Genomic DNA, 18,785 nt, shown 5'->3' with positions numbered 1-18,785 from the left:
GCGATTGGTAAGACTGGTTAATAATATATCCCCCGATGCTCTTCGCATTTTTTTATTTTATTTCAAGACGAGAAATGGATAATTAAAGTTCCATCGATTTCAAGGCGACGGTTTCACCGCAACAACTCCATGCTGTGTTGTAGTTTCGCGAGGTAAAAAAATATATAATAAATAGTACTTGTTTAATTATTTGGTTTTACAGCCCGCAAATTACGGGACATGATCCCCATGAATTACGATAAATTAATGCTGATTGTGTTGAATGATGGACGTCGGGGCTGTTTGGAGAAACCAGCGGGGATCGATATTCCAAACAAATTATTGGGACATGGTCGGTAGACTTCTATTTAGCTTCATGGTCCTTCGGCTTGTGTTCTCCTTGGGGGAAATAACAATAATTATACAAATCGTAAACTCAACACAGTCAGGAAAAGAAACCCGGACAACCATGTCGTACATCTGTTGAAATACATTTCGTAGCAGTGTGTCAGAATATTGTTTAAAATAAAATAGTCAATCCCAGCCAAATCTAGGTCAAAGGGTCAGATTGCGTGCATATAATTATAGATAGTAAAACAAAAAGTATTTGAACTTTTAACGGTTGTTCAACATCTATGCACAGTTACTAACTAGTAACCGTGATCTATGAAAACCAGAAAATTGTTAGTAGTCCGAATTTTTGCACAGTTGAAAATAAAGCGGAAATTCAACAAGCGGTCGCAAAAGCGAGCGATTGAAAAGCGGAAGTGGGCGAAATGAGTTCTGTACTTCTTTGTTTGATGAAGCAATGCTGATGCCACATTGTCGCCATAATGAGGCCACAAGGAAGCGAAGCGATAATCGCCTAACTTTTTAATGTCGCGACATTGATGCGATGCTGAAGCCATAATAACAATGCCATAAAGATGCGATGCTGATGCGGTTTGATACTCAGTATGTACCTTGGGTGGAAAGTATTTTGAATTCTCTAATTTTAGTGAATATTTTTGTAATTTTTAGTGAAATGCTATTATCACTTTGCTTGGTATACATGTATTTTTACTTTGGATGGACTTCTATTAGATTGGAATATTTCATGACAATATCATTAATTCTGTAATTTTTTGTCAAAAATGCTATTTGACTTCTTGCAGGTTTAATTGATTTGATATTTAGTACCTAAGCAATATTCAATATTCAATATATGTGATTGTCCATCATCATCCATCACAGTCAACTATAACATTTTTGATAACTACCAACTTTAACCACTTTGATACTTGATATCTAGGTACCTTGGTTGGATCTCTGTCAGATTTGTTCATTTTCTCATGATATATTTGATTCTCTGTTTTTAACAAATATTTTTGTGACTTCTATGAAGTTCAGGAAATTTGTGTTCCTAAGTTAACCATTTTTAAAAACTAAATTATTAATAGTTCACATTCTCAGAAAATTGTCAGTTTGTATTATACAATTATAATATCATTGAACTGATTAGGTTTCATTGTTTACACTTACAGATGTCTCAACTGATCAAGAAGTAAATTCAGAGAATTGTGAATCTGCTAATTGCATTCTCTTTCTATTGCTACATGAGAAACAAAGATGTTTGAATCAAAGAGAGATTATTTTGACAGACACAGAGTGTTGTGAATTTCCCAAACTGGTGCTGCAGCGACAGAGAAATGGTGAGAATCCCCCATTTAGTATCAATGAAGAGAACACACCTGTTCTACAACAACAGACTATGGAACCTGCTTTGAGTGGAAGCCAAGTATTGTCTTTGTTACCCTCTCAAGAAAGAGTAGCCGATTTGTCAGATTCACAACAGACTACCAGCTCAGCTCAAGATACTTCGCAGTCTGATCAACTGAGGCCTCATTTGACTACATCATCATCGCCTCCAAGGTGGTCATGTTATATACGCCATGTTGGGAGCTCTCGTCTCCTGATAACCATCATGCCAGCTAGTTATAAAGATTTGAAAAAGATAATGAAAAGCAGTGCTGCCATGGAAACTATGTCAGAAGATGCTGCTAAGGAAAACAATAAAGATGAGAAGAAGGTATTACAAATGGAAAGTACAAAAGTAGAAGAGATGAAATGTGACAAAAATCCTGCTGATTCTAAGAGACATCAATCTGGTTCCTCTGACAGCTACCCACGTCCAGTATACCGAAGAGGAAGAAGTGTTGATGCAAGCCGTAGGGCCAGTCAGCCGAACAATGGCGGCTATGGTAACAGTAATGCTTTAACATTACCAGTTTATGTTTACGAATGCATATATTCATCATTAACAAGTCAGCTTGTGAACAAGGCAAAAGAATCAAACAAACTGGAAGATGTATTTCAGGATCAACGTTTCCAAAACATGGAATTTAACAGTTGGGAAAATGATGAACTGTCAGAAGGGAATAAGATAAAAGAGAGAACAACAAGTGGTGGGTCTGGCAAGTTTTTCAAAGACCAAAGACCAGCCTCTATTATAGGTCAGAACTTAGAATTAAACTGGCATTGTAATACATTAGTGGATGCCTACCAGCAATGCTTTGCTACTGGTTTGTATAAAAGTCTTTGTACAGAACAGTATGTTGACAGTGTGGATGTACAACTAGTAGTGGATCAACTCTGTGAAGAATCTTGGCTAGAAATTGATGTGACTGACTTTCTACAGGCTGTATGTGGACATATTAATAATTTCAGTAAAAAGGTAATTCTTTCTTTTCCTATGTGCATTGTTAGTTTGGTGTTTCTAGAAATACACAGTTTTTTGATTCTGTGTCTTAAACAGACTCATTCCAATATTACCTAACATATCTAACAGACTTGGTATGACAATTTTACTACTACTAATGTCTCTGTTGCTGTCATGATAAATATTGTACAGATTAGGTGGAGGATTATAATGATGATATTTTTAATCCCTTTTATTAAGGTTAATCAAGAGGAACATGCAATGGAGAGCTTCCAAAGAACAGCAAGGCTGAAAAATCAGAGAGACCATGATACTGAAGACAAAAGTCCAGTGTCTAGGTAACAAATTTAAATTAAAGTTCTTTTCTCAATTTACTGAATAATACACAGTATCCTTGTGTTTTATAAACACAATCACTTTGAAACTATATAATAGTATTTTGGCATACATGTATAACCGTAATATTATTTAAAAAAAATTCAATCTTGCCTGTAAATTATTGCTTTGACCAAAATAAACCCAAACAACTTTATAATAACTTTTTGATCATAAACTGCAGCCAAGGGAGGATGTTCATTTGGTTCTAAATTAACAAAGAAACTACAGAAAAATGTGACATTGTGGCAAATTTATATTAAGTTAATATTATTAGGTTATTCATAAAATACCAGAATTTACATCTGAGTGCATCATACAGTGACTTAAATGATAAAAAGAAATGAAACAGTGCAGTTGCGTTTATACAGTGTTAAGTTTGCATATCATCTGTAATATCGTTTTAGCTTCACTTTGCCGCGCAATGCTTGTAGTATGCTGATTCAATCTGGAATGTCGTTTTGGCTTTACTTTCCCTCACAATGCTTGTAGTATGCTGATTCAATCTGAATGTCGTTTTGGCTTCACTTTCCCTCGCAATGCTTGTAGTATGCTGATTCAATCTGAATATCGTTTTGGCTTTACTTTCCCTCGCAATGGTTGTAGTATGCTGATTCAATCTGAATGTCATTTTGGCTTTACTTTCCCTCACAATGCTTGTAATATGCTGATTCAATCTGAATGTCATTTTGGCTTTACTTTCCCTCACAATGCTTGTAGTATGCTGATTCAATCTGAATGTCATTTTGGCTTTACTTTCCCTCACAATGCTTGTAGTATGCTGATTCAATCTGAATGTCATTTTGGCTTTACTTTCCCTCGCAATGCTTGTAGTATGCTGATTCAATCTGAATGTCATTTTGGCTTTACTTTCCCTCGCAATGGTTGTAGTATGCTGATTCAATCTGAATGTCGTTTTGGCTTCACTTTCCCTCACAATGCTTGTAGTATGCTGATTCAATCTGAATGTCGTTTTGGCTTCACTTTCCCTCACAATGCTTGTAGTATGCTGATTCAATCTGAATGTTGTTTTGGCTTTACTTTCCCTCGCAATGCTTGTAGTATGCTGATTCAACCTGAATGTCGTTTTGGCTTTACTTTCCCTCACAATGCTTGTAGTATGCTGATTCAATCTGAATGTCGTTTTGGCTTTACTTTCCCTCGCAATGCTTGTAGTATGCTGATTCAATCTGAATGTCGTTTTGGCTTTACTTTCCCTCGCAATGCTTGTAGTATGCTGATTCAATCTGAATGTCGTTTTGGCTTTACTTTCCCTCGCAATGCTTGTAGTATGCTGATTCAATCTGAATGTCGTTTTGGCTTTACTTTCCCTCGCAATGCTTGTAGTATGCTGATTCAATCTGAATGTCGTTTTGGCTTTACTTTCCCTCGCAATGCTTGTAGTATGCTGATTCAATCTGGAATGTCGTTTTGGCTTTACTTTCCCTCACAATGCTTGTAGTATGCTGATTCAATCTGAATGTTGTTTTGGCTTTACTTTCCCTCGCAATGCTTGTAGTATGTTGATTCAATCTGGAATGTCGTTTTGGCTTTACTTTCCCTCGCAATGCTTGTAGTATGCTGATTCAATCTGAATGTCATTTTGGCTTTACTTTCCCTCACAATGCTTGTAGTATGCTGATTCAATCTGAATGTCATTTTGGCTTTACTTTCCCTCACAATGCTTGTAGTATGCTGATTCAATCTGAATGTCGTTTTGGCTTTACTTTCCCTCGCAATGGTTGTACAGTACTCATTTCGCCCAGCCTCCCGCCCGCTTCCGGATTTCGATCGCTTTTTTTTCGCTCGCTTTGTTCAATTCGACCGCGCAATTTCCGCTTTTTTTTCGACCGCGCAAATCCGGAAGTATCCGCTCGCGCAATCGTTCGCTCGCTCGCTCGCTCGCTCGCTCGCTCGCCTGACAGAGCAACCGCCCGCATTTACAGTTCATTACCTACTGTTTCATGTACAAGTGTGTCATTTTTGTTTTTATGATGTTAAAATAAGAATAAATACAATCAAAAATTTATAGAACGACCGTTGAAAAAATACGGTGGATCACACGGCCATATAAAATTGGTAATAATACATACGCGTAGCAATAATGTCCACCATAAACAAGATCGAACCAAACATGTGAAATCGAATACGACACTGACACAGACACAACTAGTATGAAATAAAACCATTCAATTTTTGGTGGAGAGCTAAAAATGTCTACTGTAGAGTATGGTATTCATTGAGTAACCGTGTGTAGGATGACGGTTGTCATGCACGCATGGTTTGGGTTTAACACGGGTCAAGTTGTAGATATGTAAATCTATGGCACCTATAACAATTGAAGAATATCTGCAGGAATAGTAAGACTGTGAAAAAAACGACCAATCGATTGTTATAGAATGACAGCAGTGTAAAATTTGTCAAACAAATACAATACTTGCAAATGTAATGTCGGCCAGCGCCCATCTTACTTGTCCGAAGTTGTCGAAGCCGACATCAATGGAGATCGCGTTTTTTAACTAGGCGGCTGGCAAGCGGACTAACACGTTACATAAACTTGTTGAATTACAATTATGGTTTTTATTTTTGCGCCCAATGTCTCGTTATAAAATAAAGGATTCAAAGTTTGCAGGGTATTCCGTTTTTTGCGAACTCTGGGCGAAATACTTTCATGAGCTGTACGTAGTTCACTTACAACCAAAACAAAGTCAGCTTGGACATTAAGTTGTGAGACGCGACAAAACAAACGCTGCCAGTGATAGATTACGTGAATAAAAAAAAAACAAAATAAACGCAATCAAAGGCGCCGACCACACGCTTTGGAAATAAATAGAACGCGTTGCTAAGAGGAATCGCACCTGCATCTCGACGACGTCTCCGGTCATGAGCAGGGTTTGCCGCGTCTTAGACAAATTGAAAGTTAAAAAGGAATCAGTGTCGGGGAACCATTCACAATGTTTGCATGAAAAATCCCCCGCGAAAACCTTTTTTTTTCTGTTACAAACACTATGGTACCTGAATCCCGATTAATTCATAAATATGAATCGTTAAGGGTCAATTTCCTGCAATCCTTCAAGATTAAATTTGCCTCCGAAAATCTTTCTAACGATGACCTGGAAGATTGCCATGATTGAGTGCCTCCATTTCTGTTCTAAGATTTATTCAGTATAATAATACAAATGTTCACCCCAACAGAGGTGCACATACAGTTTTAGCGACCCAAAGAGCTCGTAAACAACCGAGGCGAAACACTACGATAAAGACTTTCCGTTCCCAATAAATAATAATAATAACACAAAAAAAACTTCTCGTTCCCGACATTATGAAATTCTTTCGTTTTGGGGGAAAAACCCTGAAAAAAAAACTGATTTTGACAAGATAATTTAGAAATTGATATTAAGAATAATTCATAACGAAATGTATTCCATATGTACCCATCATTTTTTTTTCATAATTACTGATTACACACGAATATTACAGAAAAAAATAATTTGCTATATTATCTATATTTGTGCCTTTTATTTGTCTTGAATCGTGACTGAAAGGAGCTGGATGAAATTACAAACTATGTAGTGTGTTCGACAACTCATGTATGAACAATAATTTTAATAAACATGATTTTACTTGGTAAAATTACTGTATTTTTCTACATAAAAACAAAATATTTTCACAATGTCTTTATTATCATAGCGTTGTTGGTAAAAGTTGAAAATGATACATCCACGTGAACCTGCTTATATGAGATCGAAGGAGTCTCTGTTTTCAACAGCCGTATACATCTAAAACTGCGTCATCGCCAAGTTTCCTTGGTGGACCACGAGCTCTGTTCCTTGTTTGCACGTTATCATGTTCACACAATCGCAGACATTATTTGTAAGGGTGCTCTTTGAAATGGCACATTTTCTCGATGTTTTAGCGAGTACTCCGCGGGTATATGGCTTGTTCTCACATCAGCATAATTTTTCTCGAATTCACTCACCGCTTTCCCACATGCACTTCTCGTTCTTTGCTGCTAGCTTTTTTGCACTCTAATATGTTGTTGTTTTTGTCTTTCTAAACATCGAGTTTATTTTTGACATTCAACGAGATCGCTTGAATTTTGAATTTGATGACGGTTCGAATTTATCCACTTTTACAGTGATCAACATTGCGTTCGAGTAGAGTTACTAGTAATTATAAGCCTGATTTACATTTTCTTGCGGTGTTTTTCGTCAATGTATTAAATATAAGTGCTTTGGGAAATAACATAATTATATTGCGCGAGTAAAAGAGTTTGGTGAGACTGTCACAACATACTAAAACAGATGTTTTATTTATTTCCAACGCGCGTGGTCGGCGCCTCTGATTGCGTTTATTTTGTATTTTTGTTTTCAAAATGTATCACTAGCTGCGTTTGTTTTGTTTTCCTCAACAAATTAACTGTTCCGAGATCTCTTTCAATTTTCGTCCGGCTGCTGCCAATCCAATAATTCGTCATCGCATGTAATCAGACAAGCGATTAATCGTCACAGTCATTATACTAGTAGTTTAAGTCCAATTGATTTGTAGAAATTCAGCTATGCGATAATTATATGTGCAGTTTTGTTTTGCGCACCCAGACACGATCAAAAGTTAACCAATAGATTTTCTGAACTACAGCATTCGTATTACTTGTGCAAATTGAGTAAGAGTCATAGTGTGAGTTGCGTTCGCAAATAACAAAGTGTCAAATTATTTTGAGCGCCGTTCGGAATAAATTTAGTCAAAATCACACAGAAACACACACACACAAATACTAGTACTCAATAATATCGCGATTGACCAGTCATATAGCTGCTTGAACTACACACACAAGGACGTAAATATGTAAATACAGGTCACAGTTCGACTTGCGTAGCAAACGTTACAATGTGTCAAGTGATTTGAAGGCGTCTTTTTTCCAAAACAGAGAAGCAATAGGCGTTGTATTTTGAATCGTCATTAAAACCTAAATTTATTACGAATAAAAACTTAAGTTTATACATACAATGTACGATCATTGTTACTCCAGTGGTCGGTTGGCAAGCGGACGGTGTTTCTGAAGCCAGTCATAGCAGGAGCGAGCGAACAAAAGCGAGCGAGCGAGCGAACAAAAGCGAGCGAGCGAACAAAAGCGAACGCGAGCGAGCGGTAAAAAAGCGGTCGGTTTCCGGTCGGAAAGCAGCGAGCGGTCGGAAATTAAGCGATAAGCGGTCGGAAAAAAAGCGATAAAAGCGGGAGGTTGGGCGGAATGAGTACTGTAGTATGCTGATTCAATCTCAATGTCGTTTTGGCTTTACTTTCCCTCACAATGCTTGTAGTATGCTGATTCAATCTGAATGTCATTTTGGCTTTACTTTCCCTCACAATGCTTGTAGTATGCTGATTCAATCTGAATGTCATTTTGGCTTTACTTTCCCTCGCAATGCTTGTAGTATGCTGATTCAATCTGAATGTCATTTTGGCTTTACTTTCCCTCGCAATGGTTGTAGTATGCTGATTCAATCTGAATGTCGTTTTGGCTTCACTTTCCCTCACAATGCTTGTAGTATGCTGATTCAATCTGAATGTCGTTTTGGCTTCACTTTCCCTCACAATGCTTGTAGTATGCTGATTCAATCTGAATGTTGTTTTGGCTTTACTTTCCCTCGCAATGCTTGTAGTATGCTGATTCAATCTGAATGTCGTTTTGGCTTTACTTTCCCTCACAATGCTTGTAGTATGCTGATTCAATCTGAATGTCGTTTTGGCTTTACTTTCTCTCGCAATGCTTGTAGTATGCTGATTCAATCTGAATGTCGTTTTGGCTTTACTTTCCCTCGCAATGCTTGTAGTATGCTGATTCAATCTGAATGTCGTTTTGGCTTTACTTTCCCTCGCAATGCTTGTAGTATGCTGATTCAATCTGAATGTCGTTTTGGCTTTACTTTCCCTCGCAATGCTTGTAGTATGCTGATTCAATCTGAATGTCGTTTTGGCTTTACTTTCCCTCGCAATGCTTGTAGTATGCTGATTCAATCTGGAATGTCGTTTTGGCTTTACTTTCCCTCACAATGCTTGTAGTATGCTGATTCAATCTGAATGTTGTTTTGGCTTTACTTTCCCTCGCAATGCTTGTAGTATGTTGATTCAATCTGGAATGTCGTTTTGGCTTTACTTTCCCTCGCAATGCTTGTAGTATGCTGATTCAATCTGAATGTCATTTTGGCTTTACTTTCCCTCACAATGCTTGTAGTATGCTGATTCAATCTGAATGTCATTTTGGCTTTACTTTCCCTCACAATGCTTGTAGTATGCTGATTCAATCTGAATGTCGTTTTGGCTTTACTTTCCCTCGCAATGGTTGTAGTATGCTGATTCAATCTCAATGTCGTTTTGGCTTTACTTTCCCTCGCAATGCTTGTAGTATGCTGATTCAATCTGAATGTCATTTTGGCTTTACTTTCCCTCGCAATGCTTGTAGTATGCTGATTCAATCTGAATGTCATTTTGGCTTTACTTTCCCTCGCAATGCTTGTAGTATGCTGATTCAATCTGAATGTCGTTTTGGCTTTACTTTCCCTCGCAATGCTTGTAGTATGCTGATTCAATCTGAATGTCGTTTTGGCTTTACTTTCCCTCGCAATGGTTGTAGTATGCTGATTCAATCTGAATGTCGTTTTGGCTTTACTTTCCCTCGCAATGCTTGTAGTATGCTGATTCAATCTGAATGTCGTTTTGGCTTCACTTTCCCTCACAATGCTTGTAGTATGCTGATTCAATCTGAATGTTGTTTTGGCTTTACTTTCCCTCGCAATGCTTGTAGTATGCTGATTCAATCTGAATGTCATTTTGGCTTTACTTTCCCTCGCAATGCTTGTAGTATGCTGATTCAATCTGAATGTCGTTTTGGCTTTACTTTCCCTCACAATGCTTGTAGTATGCTGATTCAATCTGAATATCGTTTTGGCTTTACTTTCCCTCGCAATGCTTGTAGTATGCTGATTCAATCTGAATGTCGTTTTGGCTTTACTTTCCCTCGCAATGCTTGTAGTATGCTGATTCAATCTGAATGTCGTTTTGGCTTTACTTTCCCTCACAATGCTTGTAGTATGCTGATTCAATCTGGAATGTCGTTTTGGCTTTACTTTCCCTCACAATGCTTGTAGTATGCTGATTCAATCTGGAATGTCGTTTTGGCTTTACTTTCCCTCACAATGCTTGTAGTATGCTGATTCAATCTGAATGTCGTTTTGGCTTTACTTTCCCTCGCAATGCTTGTAGTATGCTGATTCAATCTGAATGTCGTTTTGGCTTTACTTTCCCTCGCAATGGTTGTAGTATGCTGATTCAATCTGAATGTCGTTTTGGCTTTACTTTCCCTCGCAATGCTTGTAGTATGCTGATTCAATCTGAATGTCATTTTGGCTTTACTTTCCCTCACAATGCTTGTAGTATGCTGATTCAATCTGAATGTCATTTTGGCTTTACTTTCCCTCACAATGCTTGTAGTATGCTGATTCAATCTGAATGTCATTTTGGCTTTACTTTCCCTCACAATGCTTGTAGTATGCTGATTCAATCTGATTGTCGTTTTGGCTTTACTTTCCCTCGCAATGCTTGTAGTATGCTGATTCTATCTGAATGTCGTTTTGGCTTTACTTTCCCTCACAATGCTTGTAGTATGCTGATTCAATCTGAATGTCGTTTTGGCTTTACTTTCCCTCGCAATGCTTGTAGTATGCTGATTCAATCTGGATGTCGTTTTGGCTTCACTTTCCCTCGCAATGCTTGTAGTATGCTGATTCAATCTGAATGTCGTTTTGGCTTTACTTTCCCTCACAATGCTTGTAGTATGCTGATTCAATCTGAATGTCGTTTTGGCTTTACTTTCCCTCGCAATGCTTGTAGTATGCTGATTCAATCTGAATGTCGTTTTGGCTTTACTTTCCCTCACAATGCTTGTAGTATGCTGATTCAATCTGGAATGTCGTTTTGGCTTTACTTTCCCTCACAATGCTTGTAGTATGCTGATTCAATCTGAATGTCGTTTTGGCTTTACTTTCCCTCGCAATGCTTGTAGTATGCTGATTCAATCTGAATGTCGTTTTGGCTTTACTTTCCCTCGCAATGGTTGTAGTATGCTGATTCAATCTGAATGTCGTTTTGGCTTTACTTTCCCTCGCAATGCTTGTAGTATGCTGATTCAATCTGGAATGTCGTTTTGGCTTTACTTTCCCTCACAATGCTTGTAGTATGCTGATTCAATCTGGAATGTCGTTTTGGCTTTACTTTCCCTCACAATGCTTGTAGTATGCTGATTCAATCTGAATGTCGTTTTGGCTTTACTTTCCCTCGCAATGCTTGTAGTATGCTGATTCAATCTGAATGTCGTTTTGGCTTTACTTTCCCTCGCAATGGTTGTAGTATGCTGATTCAATCTGAATGTCGTTTTGGCTTTACTTTCCCTCGCAATGCTTGTAGTATGCTGATTCAATCTGAATGTCATTTTGGCTTTACTTTCCCTCACAATGCTTGTAGTATGCTGATTCAATCTGAATGTCATTTTGGCTTTACTTTCCCTCACAATGCTTGTAGTATGCTGATTCAATCTGAATGTCATTTTGGCTTTACTTTCCCTCACAATGCTTGTAGTATGCTGATTCAATCTGAATGTCGTTTTGGCTTTACTTTCCCTCGCAATGCTTGTAGTATGCTGATTCTATCTGAATGTCGTTTTGGCTTTACTTTCCCTCACAATGCTTGTAGTATGCTGATTCAATCTGAATGTCGTTTTGGCTTTACTTTCCCTCGCAATGCTTGTAGTATGCTGATTCAATCTGGATGTCGTTTTGGCTTCACTTTCCCTCGCAATGCTTGTAGTATGCTGATTCAATCTGAATGTCGTTTTGGCTTTACTTTCCCTCACAATGCTTGTAGTATGCTGATTCAATCTGAATGTCGTTTTGGCTTTACTTTCCCTCGCAATGCTTGTAGTATGCTGATTCAATCTGAATGTCGTTTTGGCTTTACTTTCCCTCACAATGCTTGCAGTATGCTGATTCAATCTCAGTCCCAGATTGTACTGGAACATACTAGTCAGGATTACTGACTCAAAAATTTATGATGCTGTTTTGAAAATTCACTGATGTATATATGATGTAATGTTGGCAGTGGTAATCAATGAGTTCCGTCAACGCGACAGTATCCTGGTCTGATCTTTAAAGTTGATCTTCTAGTCATTACTACATCTTATAATACATTCTGAAGATATCCATAATGTGACTGTTCAAATAAATTTGATAGACAGTTTTTATAGCTTTTATGAAAGCTTTAAAGATTGAGCGGTTACAGTTTTTTTATGTTCTGATCAAGTACTTTGCATCAGTGGAGTATACGCATGATTTGTTTGATTATGCAAATTTAGAATATCAATGACTTTAAAGTTATTAACAAAATTGTGGAATTTAGGTTTTCATAGATTGTACGCTTCAGCATATATGCTCCATGATTATTGCTTTTGAGTTTTCATTGATCAGGTGGAGGGGTCAAGGGTGAATTAGAGTGTAATAACTATTACTATAAACAAAACTATATATCTTAAATTTGATAACTAACTAAGACTGTGCCATGCATGGTTTGTTTTTATAGTATTGAAGATGTTGGCAAAGACATCAATGCAGATATCAAGAACCAATCTAGTGCTGCTAAGAAACCAATGTGTCGATTTCGACTGACTGAATTGAAAAATAGTAGAGTCTGTGAGACTTATGAAGGTCTACATAACTTTATACAGAAGAAATTTAATCTGTTGTGGGGGCAGTATTTTAAACCAGTGCCATCAAATCCAGATATTTATTATTACATGACTTCAAAAGCAGAAACAAATCTTTCTGTGAGTAAACTCATATTATCCATTAAATTATAATTTTACATCATGATGAGCAAATGATTGTGCACACAGAGCACATGATTGTTCACATAGCACATGTTTGTTCACACAGAGCACATGATTGTTCACACAGAACACATGTTTGTTCACAAATAGCACATGATTGTTCACACAGCACAAGATTGTTCACACAAAACACATGATTGTTCACACAGAACACATGATTGTGCACACAGAGCACATGATTGTGCACACAGAGCACATGATTGTTCACACAGCACATGATTGTGCACACAGAGCACATGATTGTTCGCACAGAACACATGATTGTGCACACAGAGCACATGATTGGGCACATAGAACACATAATTGTGCACACAGAGCACATGATTGTGCACAGAGAGCACATGATTGGGCACATAGAACACATAATTGTGCACACATAGCACATGATTGTGCACATAGAGCACATGATTGTACACAGAACACATGATTGTGCACATAGTACATGATTGTGCACACAGAGCACATGATTGTGCACACAGAGCACATGATTGTGCACATAGAACACATAATTGTGCACACAGAGCACATGATTGTTCACATAGAGCACCTGATTGTGCACACAGAGCACATGATTGTTCACACAGAGCACATGATTGTTCACACAGAGCACATGATTGTTCACGCAGAAGACATGATTGTTCACACAGAAGACATGAATGTGCACATAGAACACATAATTGTGTAGGCAGAGCACATGATTTTGCTATATGCATGTACCTATTCTCAGGAAGAGGAAGATGATGAAGATGATGAAGATAATATTTTTGTTGATGGTGGATTAGATTCAAGTGCAGCATCAGATCAGCTCAATAAAGAAATGGCAGACTCTAGACAGAATAGTGACAAGGATTTGGGTAATGACTTCTAATTATTAGTTTATTCTAACTTGATTGATAGAGTACATGTAGTGAGGATGATACATAGTCATCCTTGCTGTTTTGCTCTTCAATTTTTTATAATCCTTCTTTTTTACAGTAGCACAGATACAATTCCTTGATGATGAAGCAACCACAGCAATCAACTCTGATTCAAGAACTCTACTTAATCTGAATCAGAGCACCAAGAAAGTGTCAGTAAGTTTAGAAGATAAAAGATTAGATGTAACAAGTGAAAGTTCGCATGTCTTGTATGATGAGATGTCTATCAATAGTTCACTTGAGTCCATAGATGGCAGTCATATTCAAGATATCCCACCATTATTTGTTAATCTCTCATGCTCTGTGAAAGAAGGTGTGAATGTAAGGAGCCAGTCAGTACGCTCTCTCCCTACTTGCTTAGGTAAGTTAAGATCAGTTTAAGAAAGGTTTTGGACTGGTGGCCATTTTTGTGCAAAAACACAAGAATCAACATTTTAACACATCATCAACAATTTTTCAGGATTGATTTTAGTTAAACTTGATGGGTTACTGGTTACTGATTAAAAATGGCTGACTGATACCATTATGGATATTATTGTACAGTATTGTTTGTATTTCCAGTGTACCTTATAAAGTTTATGATCACACACACTGATAATCTTGATTATTTCTGTTTTTCAGGCGAATTGATTGATTGTTTGGAGGATCCTGTCAGTGATATTGATCTATCTGGTTTATCAATCACATTGGACATCATTTGTTTAACATTACCAGTTGATTCAGATTCAGAGCCTTGTCGTAAGAGAAGTGAGAGAACAATATCAGTTGGTAGTATGCCATCACCAGTTGGAACTCCACCACAGGAAGCTGACATTTATCAACATTTACAAAGTGACGGATCAGAGTCTGCTAGGTATTTTAGCCTCCAATGTGTATTCTCAGTGATTGATAACAATAGATCTTATTGTTAGCTTCATTTTCATTTAAGATGACCGAGCGGAGTTCATGGGTTGTCCGCACATTTCGTTGCCCGTCTGTCGTACATCATACTTCGCCCGTCAACTTTTCTCATTTAAACAACTTCTTCTCCAAAACCATCAGCTGGATTGCCTTGCTACATGTATTCATACCAAACCTACCTAGGATGGTTCCCTGTCAGATTTGTTTATTTCATGACATTACATGTAAACATCACATATGTTTTTGGAAAATATTTTTGTTGTTTATGATTAAAAATGTTTTTCTCCACAACAGCTTGTCAGATTGCTTTAAAATTTGGCATGAAAGTGTGTTTTTGCACATTTTTTACTTCTTCTTCAGAACCGCCTGCCACATTCTGTGAAATTCATAATGTAGACACATGGACTGGCCCTCTCTTCAAGTTTCTTCATTTGGGAAAGATATCTTCATTTGTACAGAGTTATGATTTTTTTGGATTTTTTCACTTTCCCATACATTATATATGGGCTATGTATAATGCATGGACTCCAGTAGACAGCTGTATCAGTTGTAAACTAGGCTTGAAAAATGGACATTGTCTTGGAAAAAGGAACTGGATGGGCCAATGTTTTCAGGTCAAGGTCATTTCAGAGTTTATACGTTTGCTGTTTTTATATGGGTGATACTGAACAGTGAGGGTGGGAGTGACCTTACCACAATTACTAAACTCTCATAGATTCCCCTTCTCCTATCCACCTAGTAACTGCCACTGCCCTCTGCACTTGTCAATTACAGCAGAGCTCTACTGACTGCAAGGTCACCTGTGTTGTTTTTATTTGATATCAATAGGTCTCATTATGTTTCATTTGCAGTGTGTATCCTCTTGGATCATTGTCAATGGATCCACTTAGTATATTACCAGCTGCTCAGAATAAAGTTGTTAAAGATGCAGCTGAACAGGTAATACTTTGTGAAATATTCCCATATTCTCCCATCATATGACTACAGGTCTTATCTGTGTATTTTCTCACAGTATAAATCACACCATATTTTTAATACCTTTTTTTTTCAAATTGTCAATGTAGATTAAATGGCTAATGAAAGATGAGATTGCATCTGCAAAACGTTTGATATCACCTATAAATGCTACGACATTGGATATGGTGGCTATTCATGTAACAGGATCAACTGCGAAAGCAACTTGTAAAGCAGAGAAAGTCCCTCTACACTTTGTATTTGGTGCTGAACACAGTCGGGACAAGTTTATTGAGGTTTTAATGTGTTTCTCTCATTCATTACAAGCTAAGAGTTGTTGTCACATATTTAAATTTGTATTTCTTTCTCACCATTTACTGTCTTATAGAAGTTTAAGGAATTTCATATTTCCTGAATTTTTTCTTAACACTATGGATGCTATAACTTTACCAACCAAAATGATGTTTCAGACTTTTTAACTCAGCTGTCAATAAAGTCAACAAAGCAGAGCTATTTACATTTTCGACTTTTTAAAAAACTCCAACAGTATTAGGTTTATACTTTCTAGGAATGTAATTTGGTGAACTTGACACATGATTGGCCATCCTGAAATCAACTTAACATATGATTGGCCATCCTGAAATCAACTTGACACATGATTGGCCATCCTGAAATCAACTTGACACATGATTGGCCATCCTGAAATCAACTTGACACATGATTGGCCATCCTGAAATCAACTTGACACATGATTGGCTATCCTGAATTCAACTGGACACATGATTGGCCATCCTTAACTCAACCTGACACAAGATTGGCCACCCTTAACTCAACCTGACACATGATTGGCCATCCTGAATTCAACTGGACAAATAATTGGCTATCCTTAACTCAACTTGACACATGATTTGCCAGTCTGAAATCAACTTGACACATGATTGGCCATCCTGAATTCAACTGGACACATGATTGGTCATCCTTAACTCAACTTGACACATGATTGGCTATCCTTAACTCAACTGAATAGATGACTGGGTATTATGAAATCAGCTTGATACATGATTGGCCCTTCTAAAATCAACTTGACACATGATTGGCCATTCTGAAATCAACTTGACAAATAATTGGCTACTCTGCATTTTGTACAATATACTACCCTACCTTGTGTGAAAGAACACATCTACTTTGTCATCATGAATTTTCATAATCAACCAAAATTCAGGCATTCGTGATTGGAACCGTTCTGTATCAGTCAAAGACATCAGTCGTCCATTACTATCACTATCACTGGACCCACCATCATATGCTGCAAATATGGAAAGAACAAAGACATTAAGACGCATATATCATATCGATACCAAAATGTTGTTACAGACTATTTAACTCAGCTGTCAATAAAGTCAACAAAGCAGAGCTATTTACATTTTCGACTTCTTGAAAAACTCCAACAGTATGGGGTTTATACTTTCTTCAAATGTAGTTTGGTGAACCCCTGTCAGATTTGTTTGTTTCATGATACTAATTTTAATTCTCTAATTTTATTTAATATTTTTATAATTTTGGTTATAAATGCTATTTACATCTTCTAGAAATGACTAATGACTGTCACATTAGTCACATTTCACAGTGATATCATCAGTTTTCTATATATTTAGCAAATGTTATCATAATTTTTGGTAAAAAAAAAGTTGTTGACATAATTTTGATAACCACCACCAGTTTGATTGCTTTGACATTTTTTTGACAAATTTTTGATCAAAATGGAAAAATAGAGAAAAAATTATGTAAGTTTATTCTGTGAAAGGTGACATCAGCATGCGAATGGGGTAAAGAAGCAGGATATCATAGTTGGAAGATAATTTTTTCATTATATGTGATTTGTTTTATAGGAGTTTGGAAGAATGGACAAGACTTGTTTTGAGAATTTAGAATTAATAGGATTCAGTATAATGAAGGAAGATAACTATTACTATCTTATAAGGGATGAGTCATTATATATGTTCACACCAACAACAAGACTCTTACAAGACGCTGCTGTGGCTTTGAGTAGAGAAAATCTGCTTAATCATGACTTGGAGCTTTCTTCAATGAACCTTGTCTCAACAGAGTTAGGATTGGACCAGAGTCAAAACTCGACAGAGTTTAGTTTGGACCAGAGTCAAAACTCAACAGAGTTAAGATTGGACCAAAGTCAAAGTTCAAGTGAGATTAAACCACTAAGAATAAACGAAATGGACAATGCAAAGAGAACGACAGAAGAACTAGCAAAAAATGATAGAGAGAGTGTCATTAATATTAAAAATGAAAATGAAATAGGAACTGATATTGCTAAGAAAGAAGTTTGTATGTTGGAGATGACAGAGCAAATTGATAAGGAAAGCAATACAGAGACAAATTACATAAATCCTGTTGAAGATAACAGCAGTGAAACTTCAATACAAGTATTATCAGAAGAGTGTGGAGGAGACCTTGCACATGAACCTGAGCTGCAGGAAGAAGACACTTCAAATGCACAGGAAAAAGATGAAACTCATTGTGAACAAAATGACAATAAGCTTAAAGAGAATCCTGTTGATTCAGAATTGAATGCTCTGCGAGATAAACTGCACAGTGATAGTGCAAATGATGTAATTAAATCATCTAACACAACAGCAGAGGTTTCAGAAATGTCTGGAGAACAAGAGTTCTCTGAATCTGAGGTTGTCTTAATTCCTCCATCTTCTATTCCTAGTAGATTACAAGAAGAAATCATGCACCCAGGGACACCTGCAGGGACAAACCTGCCAGCATCTCCTTCTGTTACCTCAACGATTTCATCAGAAGTGGGAGTTGAAGCGCCAGACTCACTAACATCTTCTGGAGGGAGTAAACATCATCGCAGACAACCTAGCGTGTTCTCAACGGTGTCTAGTGGTCTTACAAGTGTTAATGCCAGTAGAGTTAGTCTTAATGATGATGAAAAAGGTTAGTTGTCTTCTAAGAGTTAATATCAGTAGAGTTAGCCTTAATGAAGAAGTTTAGTTGTCTT

At 37.1% G+C, this 18,785-nt stretch overlaps 1 protein-coding gene across 1 annotated transcript in view; it reads left to right on the top strand.

Annotated features, from left to right (window-relative positions):
- Positions 1-18,785, top strand: part of LOC100376805 (KICSTOR complex protein SZT2-like) — a 140,314-nt gene that overhangs the window by 55,076 nt on the left and 66,453 nt on the right. Inside the window, exons 25-33 of the mRNA XM_085503501.1 lie at positions 1,503-2,692; positions 2,918-3,015; positions 12,680-12,923; positions 13,714-13,840; positions 13,962-14,264; positions 14,525-14,756; positions 15,655-15,742; positions 15,868-16,053; positions 17,647-18,721. Coding sequence (XP_085359627.1) covers positions 1,503-2,692; positions 2,918-3,015; positions 12,680-12,923; positions 13,714-13,840; positions 13,962-14,264; positions 14,525-14,756; positions 15,655-15,742; positions 15,868-16,053; positions 17,647-18,721 — 3,543 coding nt within the window. The remainder of the gene's footprint in view (positions 1-1,502; positions 2,693-2,917; positions 3,016-12,679; positions 12,924-13,713; positions 13,841-13,961; positions 14,265-14,524; positions 14,757-15,654; positions 15,743-15,867; positions 16,054-17,646; positions 18,722-18,785) is intronic.

Source organism: Saccoglossus kowalevskii, chromosome 9 (assembly GCF_978046115.1).
Source record: "Saccoglossus kowalevskii chromosome 9, keSacKowa6.1, whole genome shotgun sequence".
In the NCBI taxonomy this organism is placed as follows: domain Eukaryota; kingdom Metazoa; phylum Hemichordata; class Enteropneusta; family Harrimaniidae; genus Saccoglossus; species Saccoglossus kowalevskii.
The sequence above is the reverse complement of the archived record's forward strand: the minus strand, read 5'-3'. Positions and strand labels throughout refer to the sequence as shown.